Source organism: Citrus sinensis, chromosome 5, assembly GCF_022201045.2.
Source record: "Citrus sinensis cultivar Valencia sweet orange chromosome 5, DVS_A1.0, whole genome shotgun sequence".
NCBI lineage: Eukaryota > Viridiplantae > Streptophyta > Magnoliopsida > Sapindales > Rutaceae > Citrus > Citrus sinensis.
The window spans coordinates 2,109,140-2,128,557 of NC_068560.1; the positions used below are offsets into that span (position 1 = coordinate 2,109,140).

General features: G+C 33.7%; 2 protein-coding genes and 1 long non-coding RNA gene across 23 annotated transcripts in view; 2 read left to right on the forward strand and 1 right to left on the reverse strand.

Moving 5' to 3' along the window:
• The window catches only part of LOC127902569 (uncharacterized), a 100,754-nt gene extending 94,818 nt beyond the window's left edge, over nt 1–5,936 (forward strand). For 2 of the 15 annotated variants that reach the window (XR_008054969.1, XR_008054970.1), the window contains exons 3-6: nt 1,120–1,161; nt 2,478–4,309; nt 5,167–5,288; nt 5,588–5,936. Coding sequence is in view for 5 of the 15 variants with exons in the window: in XM_052442039.1 (XP_052297999.1) it covers nt 1,140–1,161; nt 2,478–2,573; nt 5,167–5,288; nt 5,567–5,665 (339 nt within the window). In the remaining 10 variants the exon portion in view is untranslated. Of the gene's footprint in view, nt 1–639; nt 928–1,026; nt 1,162–2,477; nt 4,310–5,166; nt 5,289–5,562 lie in introns of those variants that run through there. The other 13 variants (XR_008054965.1, XR_008054973.1, XR_008054971.1 and 10 more) reach the window with 13 other exon arrangements.
• Nucleotides 1–19,418, reverse strand: part of LOC127902564 (putative disease resistance RPP13-like protein 1) — a 121,153-nt gene that overhangs the window by 86,833 nt on the left and 14,902 nt on the right. Inside the window, exon 2 of one of the 7 annotated variants that reach the window (XM_052442022.1) lies at nt 8,285–10,100. In XM_052442022.1, coding sequence (XP_052297982.1) covers nt 8,285–10,100 — 1,816 coding nt within the window. Of the gene's footprint in view, nt 1–6,138; nt 10,921–19,418 lie in introns of those variants that run through there. The other 6 variants (XM_052442027.1, XM_052442024.1, XM_052442025.1 and 3 more) reach the window with 6 other exon arrangements.
• LOC127902575 (uncharacterized) lies at nt 6,868–7,801 on the forward strand. The gene is made up of 2 exons (XR_008054991.1): nt 6,868–7,016; nt 7,102–7,801. It is a non-coding gene; the product is annotated as an uncharacterized LOC127902575 (long non-coding RNA).

Below are 19,418 nucleotides of genomic sequence, written 5' to 3' on the forward strand. Positions count from 1 at the left end.
TTTTCTATCTTAAAATAATTTACATATTCTTATCATTAAAACTCAAATATTAGAGATGATTTTCTTTTTTTTTATTCTTTAAAAAGGTGAATATAAACACAGTGTTTTATTTATAAAATTTTAAATAAATTTAGAGCTTCAATAGTGTAAATGTGTAAAAATTGATAGACATGTATATTTTATAATATTGATATATAATATTATGTATATATAATTAAAACCTCAATAGTGTGAATGTGTAATATATTGATAGATATGTATATTTTATAATATCGATAAATTATGTATGTATGTATGTACATACGTATGTATGATAGTGTGTAAATATTTGATGTAACTTTTATTCAATATATAGATATTAAACGGGTTATTGGGTAATCCGATTATTTTTCTGTGTCGGGTTTGAGTCTCAATATTTTGACACTATTATTAAATGGGTCGGGTTTGGGTCGACCTAAATTTGACACGACACGACACGAACACGACCCGATGACCCGTTTTGCCAGCTCTATACATGCGTGGCATTCATTAATTTGACCAAAAATAAATGAATTTATTTGTATTTTAATCAAAATCGAGGGACATCAACAAAAATTTTCCACTCCACGTATTTATCATTTTCTCGTTAAGAAAAAAAAAATTGCATAAAATTAAGAAACCAGTAGTCACTGAACGGGAGAAACAGAGTGAAGAAGAAACCCTAGGAACAATCCTAGAAGAAGAAGAATATGATGATGAAGATACGGCCATGCCCAACGTTAAGCACAACCCTAAAACAAAAACAAAAGACAACTCTTTGGAGTCGAGCGATGCCTCTGACTCCGACTCGGATTCTAACTCAGAAGACGAAGCAAAACAGAACATTGAGCTTCAAAACTAGAGTATCAGCTGTCCAATGAACCTTCCAATTACGACACCCATGTTCAAGTAACTTCAATTCGCATACTTATTCAGTGATTTTGTGGATACTCATTTGCTTGTTGTTTCTTAATTGGGTTGCGATAAAAATGGCTTTTTTTTCTTCAGTATATAAAGGTTTTGAGAAAAATGGGTGAGATAGAGAAGCTGAGACAAGCTAGGGAAGCGATGAAACAGATTTTTTCCATTGACTCCTGCTAGGTGGCAAGAATGGGCGAGAGATGAAGCCTCTATTTCAACTGGGTATCTGTCATTTCCTTTTTGCAGTGGTTTTCGATTTTTTGAACAAATATTTTTTTCGCTTAGAGATATAGATGTTTATGTTCGTTATTTGCTTATGTAAAAAGGAACAAAACCTGCTTAAAAGGTATTAAAGAAAGAAAAAGAGAACCAATTTGAAGAAGGGGATACTTATAGTGGGATTTCTATTCTTTGGGGTTTAATTGATGGGAGAAGAAACACCTTATATGTTTACAGAATTAGACATTCGATCGCTGAGTTAGTTGAGGAAGATATTTAATCACAATGTATGATGTTGTTTCTGTTGGCCTCAGCTAATTGTTAAGATTTCATACTTTCATTCAACAATGCAATAGACTTTGGTTGGGTCTACCTTAGTTGGGTGTTCTGAGGAACCAATGAGTGTCTTGAGAAAACTTGGGTGGAGTGTGGATCATTTTCAGGATTCAGTTTCCAAGAAAGCAAAAACGAAGTCGGAGTCGTAGTTTAAATTAATTTATGTTTTTGTCTTTTTCTGTGAGCCCAGTGAGCTTTTGTTTTCACTTTGTTCTCTTTTGCTTCTTTCCCTCCTTTTCCTGCTGTTTCTTGACAATCAAGCAGATCAGGATTAAGTGTTTACTTTTGGTGTAATTATTCACCCTAACTTGAATAATACATAGTTTTAGTGCTATCAAAATAGGAAGTGAATTAATATCTGAAGCTGACTTGGGAGTGGAATGTGTGTTAGTAAAAATATGCTATTATGGTAGATAGATTTGCATTTTAGGTAAGACAAATAATTACCGCTGTTAATTTATTTCAATAAGTTCGTACATCATTCGATAATAAGTCGAAGATTTTAATGGTTTTGTTTCCTGAAAATTTGTCATCAGTGCATGGACAAAGTTCAATGGATGAACTTCTCTTAGTTAATTCGAGTTCTTTAAGAAACACTAATCTTGCTCTGTACTTTGGAGTATTTTAATAATTGATGTTAAGATTTGCTAATGTGAAAAGGAAGAAAACCTGCTTAAAGGTATTAAAGAAAGAAAAAGAGAACCAATTTGGAGAAGGGAATCCTTATAGTGGGAGTTCTATTCTTTGGGGTTTAATTGATGGGAGAAGAAACAGCTTATATGTTTACAGACATAGACATTTGATTGCTGAGTTAGCTGAGGAAGGTAATTAATCACAATGTTTGATGTTGTTTCTGTTGGCCTCAGCTAATTGTTAAGATTTCATACTTTTTTCTGGTTTTTCATAACTGTGACCTAAAGCTTAATGTATACTTTGATAATTACATAATCGGCTTCTTGCTGATATTTGGCTTTAATTTGTAGACCTGAGGCTCTTTTGGGAGTTGGGAAGATTTACGAAAGAGGAGTTTCTGATTAGCTGGTTTGTTCTCTTTATGCCTACAGAATTTGAGTTCACTGGTAAGCTTGATTCACCTTGTTTTGATTTACTACCAAGAGGTGTTAACAGTTCATCATGCACAAAAAGAGGTGGGGGAAAAAAGAAATCTTCTTGCTAGATACATAAATTTAATAGTTGAATCATTTTCAACCAAAGAAATGTGCTGAAGAGCAGCATTTTCGTTTATATCAAAGTTCAATTGCATCTTATATCATCTGTTTACATCTCCTTTGTGGTAAATAAAGTCCTTGATGATGACAATAAGAATCACAGAAGAAGTTGTTAATTTCATATCTGGAGATTTTCATCATAGTAGTTCATTGAAAGTGAAGACAGCTGAGTACTGCTTTTTCTGATGCAGTCTGTCCCTCTTTGGTGTGTTTATTTGAAATTTGTGCACGAATATGATCCATCTATACAAGAATGTCCCTAATAAAATATCACAAAGGTGCCTAATACAGTGAAATTAACATATTCAGCTCATGAGATTGCCATTATATATATTGAAAAAGAAATTAATATAAGAAACTGAAAATTAATTGACACTGGATCAAATTGGATTGTTAGTTGTTAATTATGATGGCAATATAATCTTGGTCTTTTAATTATCATCTAGGTAATGCATGTGCACTTTCATTTGTGAGAGAGAAAATATTTGACAATCACGAAAACAACAACAATTCACTCCCATAAACAACATAATAGATGCATGGTCTATATTGCAAGTCTTTTTATGATTTTAATTAAAAGAGAAAATGCAAAGGACATATTATATATAATTGAATGTTCTCCTTGATAATTAGTCAAAATAACACCAATCTGGCTAACTAATACAATCATCATAATTATCCAATTTTCATTTTAATTATGTCCAATCATGCTAATTTAATAAAGAACACTGAATACATGAGTATTTATATGTTCAACAACTTTGGCTGAGTATGAAAAATATAAGAGCTGCATTTATGCTTTGTCTTATTAAGTAGGACATGACCATATTATGTTGCATTTGTCAGAAAACTGAAAATTATCGAAAAAGGATCTTAAAAGCGAGGTGTTAAATTGTGAGCTTAAAAATGAGTTTTAGAAGTTTCTGACATGTTGGTTTGTATCCTTGATTGTAAATGCCCCGTCAGTGTCTGGATGAAACAGGAGAATATGACATCTGTGTATTGTCTTTTACTTCCAGTAAGTGAATCACATGTTCTTCACGTGATTTGACATACTTTATACGGATTTAGCAGTTGTTTTGGTCACTTATTGAAGCACAAGTTAAGCACGTGATTCAAGGTTGTTAACTGACCATTGTAAGGCGGGAAAATTCTGGGTTTCTTACAACAAACCCAGAAGGCAGCTGGCGAGTGGGAGATGTTTCTAGATTCTTCATGATCTGTATATATAGTCTTAGAGGCTATAGTTGAGCCATATGAAAAGCTTGTAACTTCTTAATGTTTGTAGCTTGTTCTTGGTAATTGCTCTGACGATGGAAGTGAGTTAAAATGATATCAACTTTTATTTATGGACAGGTTAAGAAAATTTTTGAGTTCCTGAAAAATGGCTTCCATGAGATCAGCAGTTCTTTGGATTTATCTTTCGAATATGATTTGGTTGCTGATGAGAAAATTCCATTCCTAGCTGATCTTGCCAGTGTTCTAAATGAGCATTCCTTTTTCCCATATGAGTTGGAACCAAAACATTCAGGAATATGATTGCTGACTTCATGAAAATGTACCACCATATTCCACTAAATGCTGATGTGAGAAAACCTTCACCACTCATCTGTTTTTTTACTTCTCTGGACAAGTAATTTTTATATTGTCTGTCCTAGATTCTGTTTTCCCTGATGCAATATTTCAGTTTCTTTGCACGTGAACTTGGAGCATTCATATTAGTTTAGGAGTGAATCTATTGGTCATTTACTTGTTTGTAACAAATAACGTATGAAACAATCTTGTTATTTTTTATTCTCAATATGTAGAGCTCTATGGACCAATTGCCTGTCTTCTGTTATCCTCATTAGAATTTCTTCAGACTACTTCCACTTCATGCTATTTGTGATAATTTGTATTGTTTTTGTGGTCTTTCTTATGTCTGTTGGACAAATACTGTAATATGAAATTTTATCTAATGGTGTCCTTTATTCCTTTTGCATCCTGTCCCCTCTAGTAGTTAAATGTATTTTTGGATTTGTCAATTTATTTGATTTGATGAAATCTTGATTCTCATGTTATCTATCTGTTTATCCAACTTGACCATGGAATGTGTTGTTGCTGTGAGTTACGCTGCACGTGCTTGTTATTCGTCTAGTCCTTTTATGTAAACATACGGGTTTGGATGTACTCGTCTATATACTGGACCTGAGATATTTGCACCTGACCTACTTATTGATGTACGTGTAAAATGAAGAACTTTTTGAGATCTGGAATGGATCAAGACTTGCAATTTTTATTTGTAGATTTTCCACTCTCCAGTCCAATTATAAAAGACAGTTTGTGAATGCTGCATGAATAAACTAGCCAAACTTAAAGATGCTTAATTGCCTCTTTCTCTTCTTTCGTATATGAGGTAAAACAATCCACATTCCTAACTTTTCTTCTCCACTTGTTTCTCAAGAATGTTGTCTTTCCTTCAAGAGCTGTGTGGCAATTGTGAATGCTCTTCGATTGTTTTCACCTCTCCTCGAACATCTAACCAGACACTTACCGAAGCAATGGTTAACAAGTTTAGCAATCAAGGTAGGATCTATTTCTGATTTATTTTTGTGTTATTTTTGACATAGTTGAAGATGTCATTTTTTGGCAGATTTTCTTTGCTATTCTTGGAACAAGTAAATAGTGCTTATTGCCTTGTTTGCACACATACTAGTCTAGACACACCACAGAAGTTTTTGGATGATGAAATATCAGATAGGAACTCAGCACATTGTTTACCTGTTGCCTTTATTCCTCAAGTGACAGTAAAAACTAGTAATTGCAGTAGATGATATATTTAATGAAAATTACTGGGCAGTCAGACTTTTGTGTTGACATTGAAGGGGGAGATGGACAAAAGTCGAAGGAATATAATGAGTGCTGAGTTGGAACATGTTAATGCTCATTTGGAAAATGGGTGAGGATCACAGTGCCAAAGCTTGCAGCCTAAGGTTATCAACATTGATGAAGAGGCTGCTGGTAATTCTTCCGGTGAAGATATTAACGCCACGAAAGCTTAAATGTAATTGATTAAAGGAAGAAGCGCTTGCTTTGCTTGATGTGCTATTCGTTTATGATCTTTTCCTGGTTTTGTTGTGAGATGTTTCTCTTTGGATTTTCTGTTTATTGTACTTTGATGGGTTTTTGAGGATGACTTGTATGTATTAACAACAATTAAGTGCTTTTTATATATCCCTAGTCCTACAGCACTAAAAAAGAAATTAATACGCTTGGTTTATTGTTAATAAAATATATATATATATATATATAAGCGGACGCTGTATAACAATAGACACACGGCGCATACATAAAATGTAAATAATTTTTAAATATTAAACATTTAAAATAGTCAAGCATATTAACAATTTACAATTTAGATTATATGTAGACGAAATAATGGTAATAACAATAAAGTACTTTTTATAAAGTCCTACAATAGTAAAAGAATTAATGAGCTTGGTTTTTATTAATAAAAACCAACAGAAACAACACCCGATTTAAAAAAATTACATACACAAAGACACCCGATTTAAAAAAATAATTACAATGCTAACAATAAAATAATTCAATCGTCCCCTGATCAATCATCAAAAATCCATTTGTTATCTATTTCAACAAGAGGTATATGGGTTAACAAGTCCCAATATTGTCCTCCATCCTTTCTGCACTTCTCTGCTATCAACGAACATCCATAGATCCATAATTGCAAAAGTGAGGAAGGCAGGCCCTTCTCCGGAAAGTATTTGAGCTTGGGACAATCCTTGAGATATAAACGAGTGAGGTTTTGAAGATCAACAATTGAAGAAGATAGGCGTTCCAGATTTGGAAAAGCTTCAATCGACAGAGATGTTAGAGAGGCAGGAAGAGGAAGCGCGGTCCCTAATCTTTTGTCCTCTAGTGCAAATGACACCATGTCGTCATCACATCCTTTGATTGTGAGTTCTTGCAGAGAGAAGAATCTGTGAAATCCCCGGCCCCGCTCAATCATTGACTTCCAAATCTCCATATTACCCCAAATACAAAGTGACCGAAGGTTGGTGGGAAGGCCATCTTCTTCAAGGCTTGGAAGCTCACCTCCTATTCCTATTGTTAAGTATTGAAGAGTGCTCAGATTATGCAATCCCTTGGGTAAGGCCTCTAGTCTCTTACAATCATATATCCGCAGCTTAGTGAGTTTCGCACAAGGCAATCCCCCTTCGGGAAAGGACACTAGATTTCCACACAACTCAATTGTAATCTCTTGAAGCAGCCGGAGATTATGTAAACCACTCGGTAAAATCTTCAGATTTTCACAATTAATAATACTGATTGTTTCAAGAGATGTGTTGTTGTCCAACCTTTCTGCTATTGACTCCAGCTTTGAACATCGCCAAACTAAAAGGGACTTAAGAGACGGAGGTAGATTGCCAACTTCAAGGGACTCAAGCGTGGCAGGTAACTCGTTTTTTGAAAATATACATGTCAGTGATGGACAATTGAAAACAAACAACTCCTCGAGAAGAGATGAGGTGTACCTTCCGCTGCTGCTGCTACACTGGATGCCCTCTTCCACTGTCAAAGTCCTTATATTATCGCAACACCAGATCGTCAACCCCTTAAGGCTCGATGGTAGCTGGACAGCAGCAATATATGTCAACGAATGGCAGTCCTCAATATTCAAGATCTCGAGAGACGAATTGGTGTCGCACATCCATGCCTCTGGTAACGATTTCAGTGCATCACAATGCATAATCTTAATTTTCTTCAACTTGGAAGGCAGAGCAACCTCAGGAAAGGAAACAAGGGAACTGCACTTGTAGATTTCTATCTCTCTCAAGGAACTGAGGCTGAGCGATGATTGTGGCAGCTTCACAAGGCCTTCGCAATCTCTCAATTCTAGATATTCAAGTCTGCATGACAACTCGCAGAGCTGCTGTTGTTGGTCTTTCTCTTCCTCCGCCACCAAGGATTGAAGTTTGGGACAGCTGTCAATCGTCAGGCTTTTGAGAGAGCAAATGTCTTGCAGTAATTCGTTATGACTCGTCCATATATATGTCTGCTCTTTCATATTTTCTATCTCCAATTCTTCCAATTTTGGTAGTTGCGGCTTCAATGGCCCTGCAAGAAACACTTGATTTGATGTTTCTCGACAAACCACCGAATTCTGTGACCCGAGATGATCAGTTGCACTTCTCCACACAACCTTTTTACATCCACCAATTTCAAATTTGCAAAGAGCTGGAAGACTTGCAACTGAAACTAGCAATTCTTCACATCCTTCAATTACAAGTATCTCCAATGCGGGAAGGTGTTCTGGAAATGTTCCTTGCAGCTTAGAACAGCTTAAAATGTGAAGCTCTCTCAATTTAGGAAACCGTTCAACTCCTTGACTAGATCCATGAGGAATCCAGTCTTCCCACTCTTGCATGTCTTCAAAACGAAGAGTCTCCAAGCATGGAAATGGAATTGGAGCGTCATTCCCATAGAACTCCGAACCCAAACTCCTTACTCTGCTCATTCTACGTACTGCAAGATGCTTTAGAGAGGGTAGTTGGCCGACTGACGGCAGGGCAGTACACATGTCACAATTTTCAAATTTTAGGGTCACCAAATTTGAGAATGAGGAATCTCCCAACCAAGTTGGAAATTTCATACCTCCATAGCCTTTGATACAAAATTGCTCCAGATTTGTATGAGGTTTTAGCATGTCAAGCACGCCCATTTCAGTTTCTGCCTCCCTTGAAGATGAACCATCGGTACTGCAAGTCCAATTAAGCGATAATTCTTTCAGATTCTTCTTTCCATCCAACCGAGCCTCCTTTGCATCACCAATGTCTTTTACATTCTCTAATTTTGAAATTTTAAGTGTCCCCTGAAGATGGATCAATGACTTTAGCTCTCGTAACCCAGAACCATTGTCTTTTCCCACAGCAAAATTACACAACGTCTGAAGACAAGTCAGCTTACCAATTCCTAGTGGCATTTCCTCCAACGAATCTGTATTTGAATTATTGAGATGATGCAATTTGGTGAGGTTTCCCATGTCTGCACACAACTTCTTCAGTAGCTTACAGCCCTCCAACAGAAGGGTGTGCAAATTGTAAAGCTTGCTGACTGATTCAGGCAGAGTTTTAATCTCAGTTCCAGACAGGTTGAGGTACCTTAAATACCTCAAATCACCAACTGAATCCGGCAGCTCGGAGATGCGATATCCACGCAGAGAGAAGACCCTTAAGCTTTGGAGTTTGAACAACTTAGGAAGAATGCTATGAGCCAAGTATCCACGCGCACTATTTGACAACATCAGTGGTAAAAAATTTCGCAAATGTTGGATATCATACAATTTCTCAAACCTTTTAACGCCGTCACATTCTCCACAAATATATGATAGATGACGAAGATTTCTTGAAAAACTTTGCTGCTTGTTAACCTCTGAGATATACTCCATTCTGAAGTACATTTCCCCAGCAGCCCATTGAGCAAGGTCGTTGACGAGGTCATGCATCACAAATCGTGATCTACTGCTGCTTGATTGCTGGAAAAAAGATCTTGCACGTAGCTCTTGAAAGAACTTTCGACCTAGATCTTCACTAGGATTCCCGCTCTCTCCGTGATCCAAGAAACCCGAAGCACACCATAATAAAATTATCTCCTCCTCTTCAAATTCGTAATCCTTTGGTAACAATGAGCAGTATGCAAAGCATTGTTTCAAAGTTGGAGGAAGATAATAATAGCTCACTGCAAGGGCTGGTATAATGCGACATCTCTCTTGTGGTAATTCCCATATCTTGCTACTAAGCACATCTTCCCACTCACGTCTGTCATGTTTTCCACGTAAAAGTCCTCCCAGTGCTTTTGCTGCCAAGGGCAAGCCATTGCATTTTATCACTATCTTCTTGCCAATGTCCTCCAATGACTTATGAGAACTGAAATCTCTCGTTCCCAAAGAGTGCTGAGCAAACACAGACAGACAATCCTCAGTTGACAAGTTTTTCAATTCATAAGCTTGATCCGGGCTCATGATTTTTGCAACCTCTTGATTGCGAGTAGTGACAACAATCTTACTTCCCTGTGCGCCAGCTTCAAATGGAAGGCTGAGGTCGACCCAATCAGTGTAATCCTCATTCCACACGTCGTCCAAAACTAGCAAAAACTTCTTTCCAAACAGGTGTTTCTTCAATTTCTCTTGAAGCAAATTTAAGTCCTGATTATCCACATTCTGGTCAGCAGCAATGGAAATTAGGATTGATTTTGTAAGCCTGAAAACATCAAAATCATCAGAGACGCAAGTCCATGCCTTGAGATCAAAATGATCCTCCACCTGCTTATCATTATAGACAAGCTGAGCAAGAGTGGTTTTACCCAGCCCGCCCATACCTATAATAGGAATAACAGAGAATCCACCATCATTTCTTGAATCATCCTTCAACAACAATTCAACAATTTCCTTCTTTTCTGTTTCCCTGCCAGAGACCTTGGCTTCATTCACCAAAGAGGTTGTCTCTAGCCTTTGACTGGCTTTTTTGGACCCTCCAGCTGAACTTACGTTCAAACCCAGCGAGTCTTTCTGTGTCACAATATCTTGAAATCGGTCGTTGATCTCTTTGATTTTGGACATCATGGCGTAATCGAACTGAATCGATTGTGGAGTAAAAGTGGTGCAGCAAGTAGGAATGAGCTTCCGAAACTTACTTGTTCTTGTACGACTGCTACTGGGTTGATCCTGAGCAGCAGCTGGATCTCCATTTCCAAGCAGCAACTTCCTCCGTAAAGCCTCAGTTTGAAACTCATCCAACAAGTCTTCAACATCATAAGCCAAGTCCTGAAGCTTGCCAAGCCACTTCTTCACAAACTGATTAGTCGTCTTCTTCTCCTCAGCATCATCAAGCACCGCCTTGATCATCTCCAACATATTCGCCCACTTCATCAGATCGGCCTTGATTTGCTCTTGGCGTGCAAAAAACAGAATCCCCTCTGAAGCTAACTTATTGACCAGCAAATCAACGGACGCCTTAAGGATTGCCTCTCCGATGATTGACATTTTTTTTTCTCTCTTCTCTCTTTTTTTTTTTTTTTTTTGGGGCAAAGAAAGAAGCAGAATTTTGAGTTTTGAAAAGCAAAATGAGAAAATTGAACAGAAACTGTGAAGGGTCAAGCAAAATGCAGGTAACAAGTCTTCCACTTGTTGTTTATTCCAGGAAAGGGAAAATAAAAACAGAGCCCACCACCCATTAATAATTTAGCAATTTACCAATCACCAACCACCACCACTTGTTACCAGATTCAATAAATATAAAATTGCACGTTGATATTTGTAGGGCCAAGCAACATTAATCCAATGTCTGGTAAATGCTGAATAAAGAGGAAAATGGAATGTATCTACTACGGACCTTCGCTTTACAAGTCTTCAAAGTCATAATAATTACTTTATTTATTGAATTAATTTTCATGCTAAAATGAAGACTTAAAAGTATACTACAATATTTTATAATCACAATGATAATTTTAACAATCATGTTATATTAATGTCGTGTAAAAATAATTTATAATAAAATTTTAGCCGAATATAGTAAATTCGACTTATTTATTACATATATATATTTCATAAAATAATAACACAATTAATATGTTATCAATCAAATAGAAACTCTAATGATTGAATAATGATATTACTGGTATTTATAAATTTCTAAGACGCGATAATTATGTGGGGGACATATATTTATGGTTATAGAAAATGGCGGTAAAAATGGTACAAATCTAATATAATAAAAATGTATAAACTGTAGTAAATTAATGTTTACTTCAAAGGACGTTATAAATATCGCTTTCCTTAATACGTTATTTGCTCCCATTGATTGAGTTATGCATATGGATTAAGCAAATATGCATCTAAGATACAATAAAGCATTGATTTGTTTGTTTACGTTTTACATCAATGAAAGCAACACATGAATATTCTTGAATGTTATAAGCCTAACAAGAATTAATATATTATTCTTACAAGAAAATAATATGTTAGATATTTGATGCATAAAAAATAAATGTTAATCGATGAAATTCTTTTAAAGAAAGAGGACTACCAAAAAAAATGGTGTAGGATAATTTTATTCATGTCTAATTGACATTTATTTTTTATGAATGTAGGGGTATTTTGGTAATTTTATGGACACAAGCGTTATATGTTGTGGATAGATGTTCGTTTTGAACTACATTGCGTGTGGTTAGTCGTATTTCACATTTATGAAAAGTAATTATGTTGTTTCCTTGATTAGGAGAAACTGCGAATGAGAACCAAGCCGTTGATATGAACAATAGTCGAGTTTAAGTATTGTCACTATGAGTGAAATATGCAAACCCATTTTCATATTTTATTATGATTTTAGAGTGTAGTAAACCATATTTGAAAAATAAGATTTTAATGCTCTAATTTAATGATTTCTAGAATAAATTTGATTTACGTATTGGTACATTATTCAAAATTTTATGATTATTGGTTTTCCCTATCGATTTTGAGTAATGCATAATGGTACTTTGAAGAAAAGAAAAGTAAATTTAATGTTAATGGAAAGAAAAGAAGACTTAATGTACGATTAAAAATGTGTTATTTATGTGTATAAAAATTTGTTATTAAAAATCATGAGACAAGACCTTCTCCATTTAGTTACAATGATACAGATAAGATGAGAGCCCTTTGGGACCCCTCTGAACACATAGAGAGGTTAATAGGTTGTGGTTTTTAGCGCTTTTGCCCTTTGGAGGCTTATGCATGCTGTATGATAACAAAAAAAGATTTAAGATACAGATAAGATAGAGGCTTTTGGGTCTGTCTAAGTGCACATAGAAGCTTGGGTGCTTTTGTCCTTTAAGGACTATTTTATGCATGTAGTATGATGAGATATGATGATATACATGAGATACTTCATTGATCTATCCTTTGTAGCTGCAGGCATGACAATGCCCGCATAGTATGTCATTGCACTGCCCATATGCGGTCCAGGTACGACAAGATCATTTACTTGTTTAGTGACAGTTTAAGAATAAAGTATTCTATGTTATCTTTTGATATGATTTTCATGTGTATTACGTACAGTATAATGTATTCTTCACTGACAATTGTTTGATTTAAAGTTTGAATAATTTAACTATGTGCTTACTTATAGATTAGTAAAGTTGGTATGTCGAAAAAATATGATCATCTTTAAAGTAAGTTATTTTCAAAAGATGTTATCCACTCACTGAGCTTACTAATTTTTATATTAACATTATTTTATTATATTTTTCCCCCCGTAGAAGGATGCAGGTACACCAATCGACCGACCGACTGTAGTTATTTTGAATTTTTGTTCATGTGATGGCACCAGGAGAAATAGATGGTATTATGCATTTTGATCATCTCATTTTGGAATGTATAATTGTATTATGATTTGATGATTATGGATGTTTAATATATATTGAAATCAGATATATTATAATATTTTGATATTGGAGATGTTTGGGTGTTATTTGGTATTTTGGTTGAGAAGGTTGATTGATGGAACTGCTTATATATTAAACTATGTTAGGAGTGCTTGTATAAATTTGCAATTTTGGGATTGTTATATTTATAAGGGAAATAATTACCGAATTTTTGGTAGAATTAAATTATTATCAGTCAAGTTAGACGATATCAAATGGACCCGCATGGAGTTCGAGGCGAGTCGTTTCAAATCAAGTCCTTTATAAAGCTCACTCACCCCTTGTTAGCTCTCATTCGTTACAAGCATCTATCTATCAATATATCAATCAATGCTTACATTTTCTTTCCTCTTATACATCAAAATGAAGTTCATCTTGGCAACCTTGCTGTGGCATTATTATTGTCAATAGTATAGAACGTTTACAATTATCATCTTCTGGTTGACCAAACCTGTAGCGACGTTCCATTCGGAGCCAACTGTGTGGCCTCAGTCAGCGCGAAACTCTCTTTAAAACCCGATGTTGAAATTAAACCAAAATGAAATCCTCGGCGCAGCAATAACTGTACTGAAGGAATGCGTTATTCAAGCTAGGAAAGACTATTCTAAAGCGCATGAAATTAGTAAAGACAACTATGAACAGAGCGTGCTCATGGCTTCCATTGAAGAATACAATAAAGTCGTAGAAGCTTGCGACAAAGCAATTGAACCAGCTAAGGTTGGCGATTTTGACGTCGCAAAAACGGCAGCTGATGAAGCCGACCTGAGCGTTTCTCGCGCTGACGCATACAACACCGAGAACGCGAACCTGAAACATGTCAATTTGAACTTGAAAATTGCTTCTAAAAATACAGTGGCCATAGCCATCAAGGCTCTTAGTAATCCTGGTGCTGAAAGCGAAAATTAAAATAAGGAGAGTACAATTACTTAATTTAATTGATCATGATTTCATATTTCTTTCATCATCGATCTTTGTCTTTTTTATCTTTTTTGATATGCAAACCAATTATATTCTTTTTTATGATATTGTTGGAGAGAATAATAATAATAATGTGTGCACTTTGAAGCAGCTTTCTGCTTATGTTGTAATGAATAATTTTTTAATTGGTTGATTGAATTATTTGATGCTTTTATTTATTTAATTACGTGATGATCATGCATGACTAATTAAGTGGATTCATAGAATTGGAAAAATCAAATAATGACATAAACAAAATAATAAATCAAAACGATTAATTGATTGTCTTCATGTGTGTTAATCAACAAATGCAAAGATTAATTATCAATTAATCAATACATAAATATATGTTGACTTAATTTTTGTCAATCAATCAAATTTTCTAATCACAATTGTATCGTTTCTGCAAAAACTTTTTCTCACAAGGTAATAGATTGTAGTATTTCATACCAAATTAAAAATTGTCCGTGTTACTGATGAAAATCATGATAACATTATTAGAGAGCTTTTTTTTTTCTTTTTTCCCTTCCCTTTTTTTCTGTTTTGTCCTTTGTTTGATTGGGCGTAATGAAACAGATATAACAAGGGACCAAGCATGACCTATATGTATATCTTCATCAACAAACAAGGAACCAATGGATTGAATTTGATGTGTCACAGCACAATAAGTTAAATCTTAAATTTGGACAGACAAGCAAATATAGAAGCATCTAATCCACCAAAGGATAGACATGGGACTTGACATGAAAATAAATACAGACACAAACATAAACATTTACTCCTCCAATGATTGTTTCAATATCTTTATCCTTGATATTTGCTCACTTTTATAAAATATAAATCTGCTGGTAAATTTTTTGTACCTTAAACAGTTTTCTGACTTATGAGAAAAAAACTATTTTAAAAAAATATTGCAGAGAAAAAAAAAAAAAAAACCTGCTAAAGAGACAAAATAATGTCAGACGTGCATTGGTTCTGGGCATTCCGGCATTGTTTCCTCAGGTGAAGCTGCCCATATGAATGCTTGTTTACGACATGGAAACACATCGTGTGCTGCTGCTTCCAATGCATCAGACCTCACCTATACTAACAACAACAAATAGATGAATAATCTAATCAGAGGTGATTGTACATATACCGACAATAGGGTTTATTTTAACTATGACACAATTGCACAACTAATTCCCATATTAAGGCTCAATTTAGGACTGGTTCGGCAATTAAAAAGTGTTTCGTAAGGACTTTCAATTATGATTTGGAAGTTAAAGATAATTTTACTCAACAATTGTTTGATGAAATTGTATTAGATCTTGGCCAGGACTTGACCGAGTGTTTTCAATCAGCTTTCTTTGGCTAGTCACTCAAGTTTAAGCCCTGTAAGTGGTATGAACCTAAGAAATTGATTCAGGCTTTTTGCACCACCCCACAACTTACTATTTTTTCAAATATATTTACTTTAAAAATCAGGGCATCTTGATAGGCACCCCTCCATGTTAAGTTAAATGAATATCGGTGGGTGAGGTTTATAATAATAGACAGCAATAAGATACCACAACTTCTTTATGGACATGCAATCCATCGGTCGCAGCAGAACTAGCTGACAGCGCCTGCAGGGAACATGCAATTATATTTTGATCAGTGTTCACGAAGCTAAAGCAGTGTAAATAACAGATCATGGCTCAATTAATTAATTACCTGAAGGTGAGTAAATAATTGAGAATGAAATTATATTATTAAGCAAAGACATAAGCTAAATTACCCCATTTATCTGTTTGAATCTCGTCTTAAGAGCAAATGGCGGCACTGACGAGGCTTGCTCAGTTTCGCCCTGCATGGCTGCATGTCTGATAAGAGTGGAAAAATAGTGCCTTTAGCTAAATCGTAGAATGTTAAATCTGATGCTACTGAATATGGAGAGTGATTCATATACACGGTCTTCATGAATATATAGTTGTTAATTACAGGAGAAGTTGCAATATGAAGTTAATTTGAAATTTATATTTCTCACCTCGAATAATTTCTAGTAAATCGCTGATTCGATAAGGTTAAACTTTCTTTATGATCATCATCATCTTCTTGGTCTTCGCCTTCCGATGTTCCTATTTCTGATGTTTCTCCACATTTTCTTCCTCTTTTAACAACTTTCGTTGAAGATTTTGACAGAAATATCATTGTGAGAAGAGTATTTCTAAAGTTTACAACTTGGAAATGAGACCTTATGTGATATGTACATGAAGGATAGAGTACATGTCAGTATTTATAAGAAACAATGTGATGGTTTTAAAGAAACTAAATAAAGTTTATTATTTAATAAAAAGTCAAATACAAATCCCGAAGAATCCGCTGTATAATCGGACAAAATCTAGAAAACATAGTCACTTTTAATAAAAAGTTAAATACAAATCCCGAAGAATCCGCTATATAATCTGATAGAATCTAGAAAATGGAGGTACATGCATTGCAATATCATTACTTTGTACGACTGGATTATTTTTACAAATTTTTTTCCAAAGAAACTAATAAAATTTATTATTTAATAAAAAGTCAAAATACAAATCCCGAAGAATCCGCTGTATAATCTGACAGAATTTGGAAAACGGAGGCACATGCATGGCAATATCATTACTTTGTACGACTGGATTATTTTTACAAATTTTTATCCAATCCCTTGTTTGATGCCTGTAAATCAATATTTAAATGTAGAGTTATTTTGTTATGTTATTTGATTTTAACTATTAATGTGAATATTGGAATATATATTTATATTGAACTAATAAAATAATTGTATAAAAACATTTGAATAAACTTAATTATGAATTATGAATTCATGATGTAAGGTAGCGTTTGTTTTTTAATCTAAAATCTTAGTGAGTCTGAATTTAGCTAAAATCTGAATAGATTTGAATTGCATATGTCTAAATGGCATGTTTGTTTTCTCTTTTTTGATGTCTGAATGTAAGTGACATCTTTTTTTTTATAAATAAAAAAAATCTGAAATATGATTATTTAACATTTATATTCTTGTAAGAATTATTTATACTTATTATAAATTTTAAGATTTAAATATGTGCACGTTACAATTAAAATCAAAGATATGTAGAATTGAGTAATTGATCTTTAAATAAAAATATTATTATATTACTCCAAATACAAAATTGAATCAAACTTATTATACTTCAAAATTTAAATTTAATTTTATAATTTACATCATCTTTTTTACCATTTAAGATTGTAAAAGCCCATTCGCCCAAACCTAGTCTTAATTAGCTGTACTTAAGTGTAAAGGCCCATATGTTCTTAAGAAATGTTAAGAGTTTTCTTAGACCCATAAGTGAATGGATATGTGTAATGCCCTCAACTCCAAGCCAGAGTTATAACTGTTGGCAGATCTGTGTAATCCTTTTAAAATCGTTCTCTAATTATATTAAAAGACAAAATAAATCTAATTAAATTCTTATATTTCTCTCTCTATAAGTTTCTTTTTCTAATGGAAAAAGGACATCTACACCCCTAAAGTTTGAAAAAATGATCATCAACACCCCTATGTTTTCAAAGATGGACACCAAGACTCCCTTTTGATGATTATACCCTTTATCTCTATTATCTCAAAAGAATTAACTCTAATATTTTACAATAAATAGAAATATGATATTAAAATAAATGTAATAATACGTACATTTTAAAATAATTTCAATATTTGAAAAATATTTTAATATTTTTTAATCTATTACATATATTTTACTATATTAAAGTAAATTTTATGATAAGTAGAATCATAATATTAAAATAAATGTATTAAAAATTTAAATTATATTGAATATTATGTAAAATAATAATTTTAACAATATTAGTATGTGAGAATGTTTTTAATTGTAGAACGTATTTTATGCAAATATTTATTTAAAATCTTTACAATAAAAAAAATATATTATTAAAATAATATAATAAATTACATATTGAAATATTAAATATTTTAATATTTTTAGTCTACTGCATAGATTATATTATTTATATGGTATTTGTATTTGCTAAAAATTTTAAAGTCAGGTTTTTAGAATAATAGAGATCAGATAAGGGATATAATCGCCAAAAGAAGGTCATGGTGTCCCTCCTTGAAAACTTAGGGGTGTTGGTGACCATTTCCCCAAATCTTGGGGGTGTAGATGTTCTTTTTCCTTTTCTAATTCATTACCCCCACACAACTACAGCAAACAACCAAAATTTTGTGGGATCTATAGTTCAGGCAGAAGCGGCCGAATGCTTCCGGGAACTCAGGCAGATAGAACCTTGGTTGATTTGTTTTTCTTCATCTGAAATTATGCCTGATGGCTATCCTTTTAATTGGTTTAAATTCTTCTTTTTTCTTTGAGTTGTTGATTTATAGTGCCTTACATGCAAAATTCAAAATTTCGGATGATGATAATCTTGTTTTAGAAGAGATTTCTAGTTATGGTAGCAGCATTCTTGATCGTGGCATCACAAGCACATGCTCTGGTTTGCTTAGTTTGCCTTTTGTCTCTGATATTTTCTTGGCATTGTGGGATATTGTTTCTTTCTTTTTTTTTTTGGTTATAGGATTCGGAGATATTGTATATGTATGACGATGATATAATAAAGTGCTTTTGATAAATTCACCTGGTCGGTTTACTTCACCAACCATTAATGAGCAAATCCTCCCAGTGACCCTCAAACTCTTCTACACAATTATAATAATTTCAGTTTTATATATAGAAAAATGAACAGCTCTCAAATATATTATTTGATAATGACAAACAAAACAACTCACTCCAATAAATCTCGTAATAAATAAATGGTCCATATTGCAAGTCTTTTTAGGACGCATTCAAAAAGAAAACATAAGGAATGGCATTGCAAGAATATGGAATCAGAATAACAGTGATACAAAGAGAAAAAAAGGGGATGGTCGGATTGCTTTGTTTGCAAAATTATTGATGCGGGGGTCTACTTGTTTTTAATTCACTTTATTAATTAATTAGCGAACCAAACATGTAATCATTTGAAAAAGGATCATTGGCCCCAGCTTACAAAAGATGAATTTGTAAGACATATTAATTTTGGTGAAAATGTAGTGTTATTAAGTTATGAATTCATTAACTTAGAGGTATTAATATTTACTTACGATGGTGATTAATTTATTTAACTTGTCATAGTCTTCAATTAACAATGAAGTGAAATCAATTTATGGAAAAAAATAATAAGTTTTTTACTTTTTAAGATTTTAATTCTTAGGATTTCATTTCGCTCTTTTTCGATTATTGA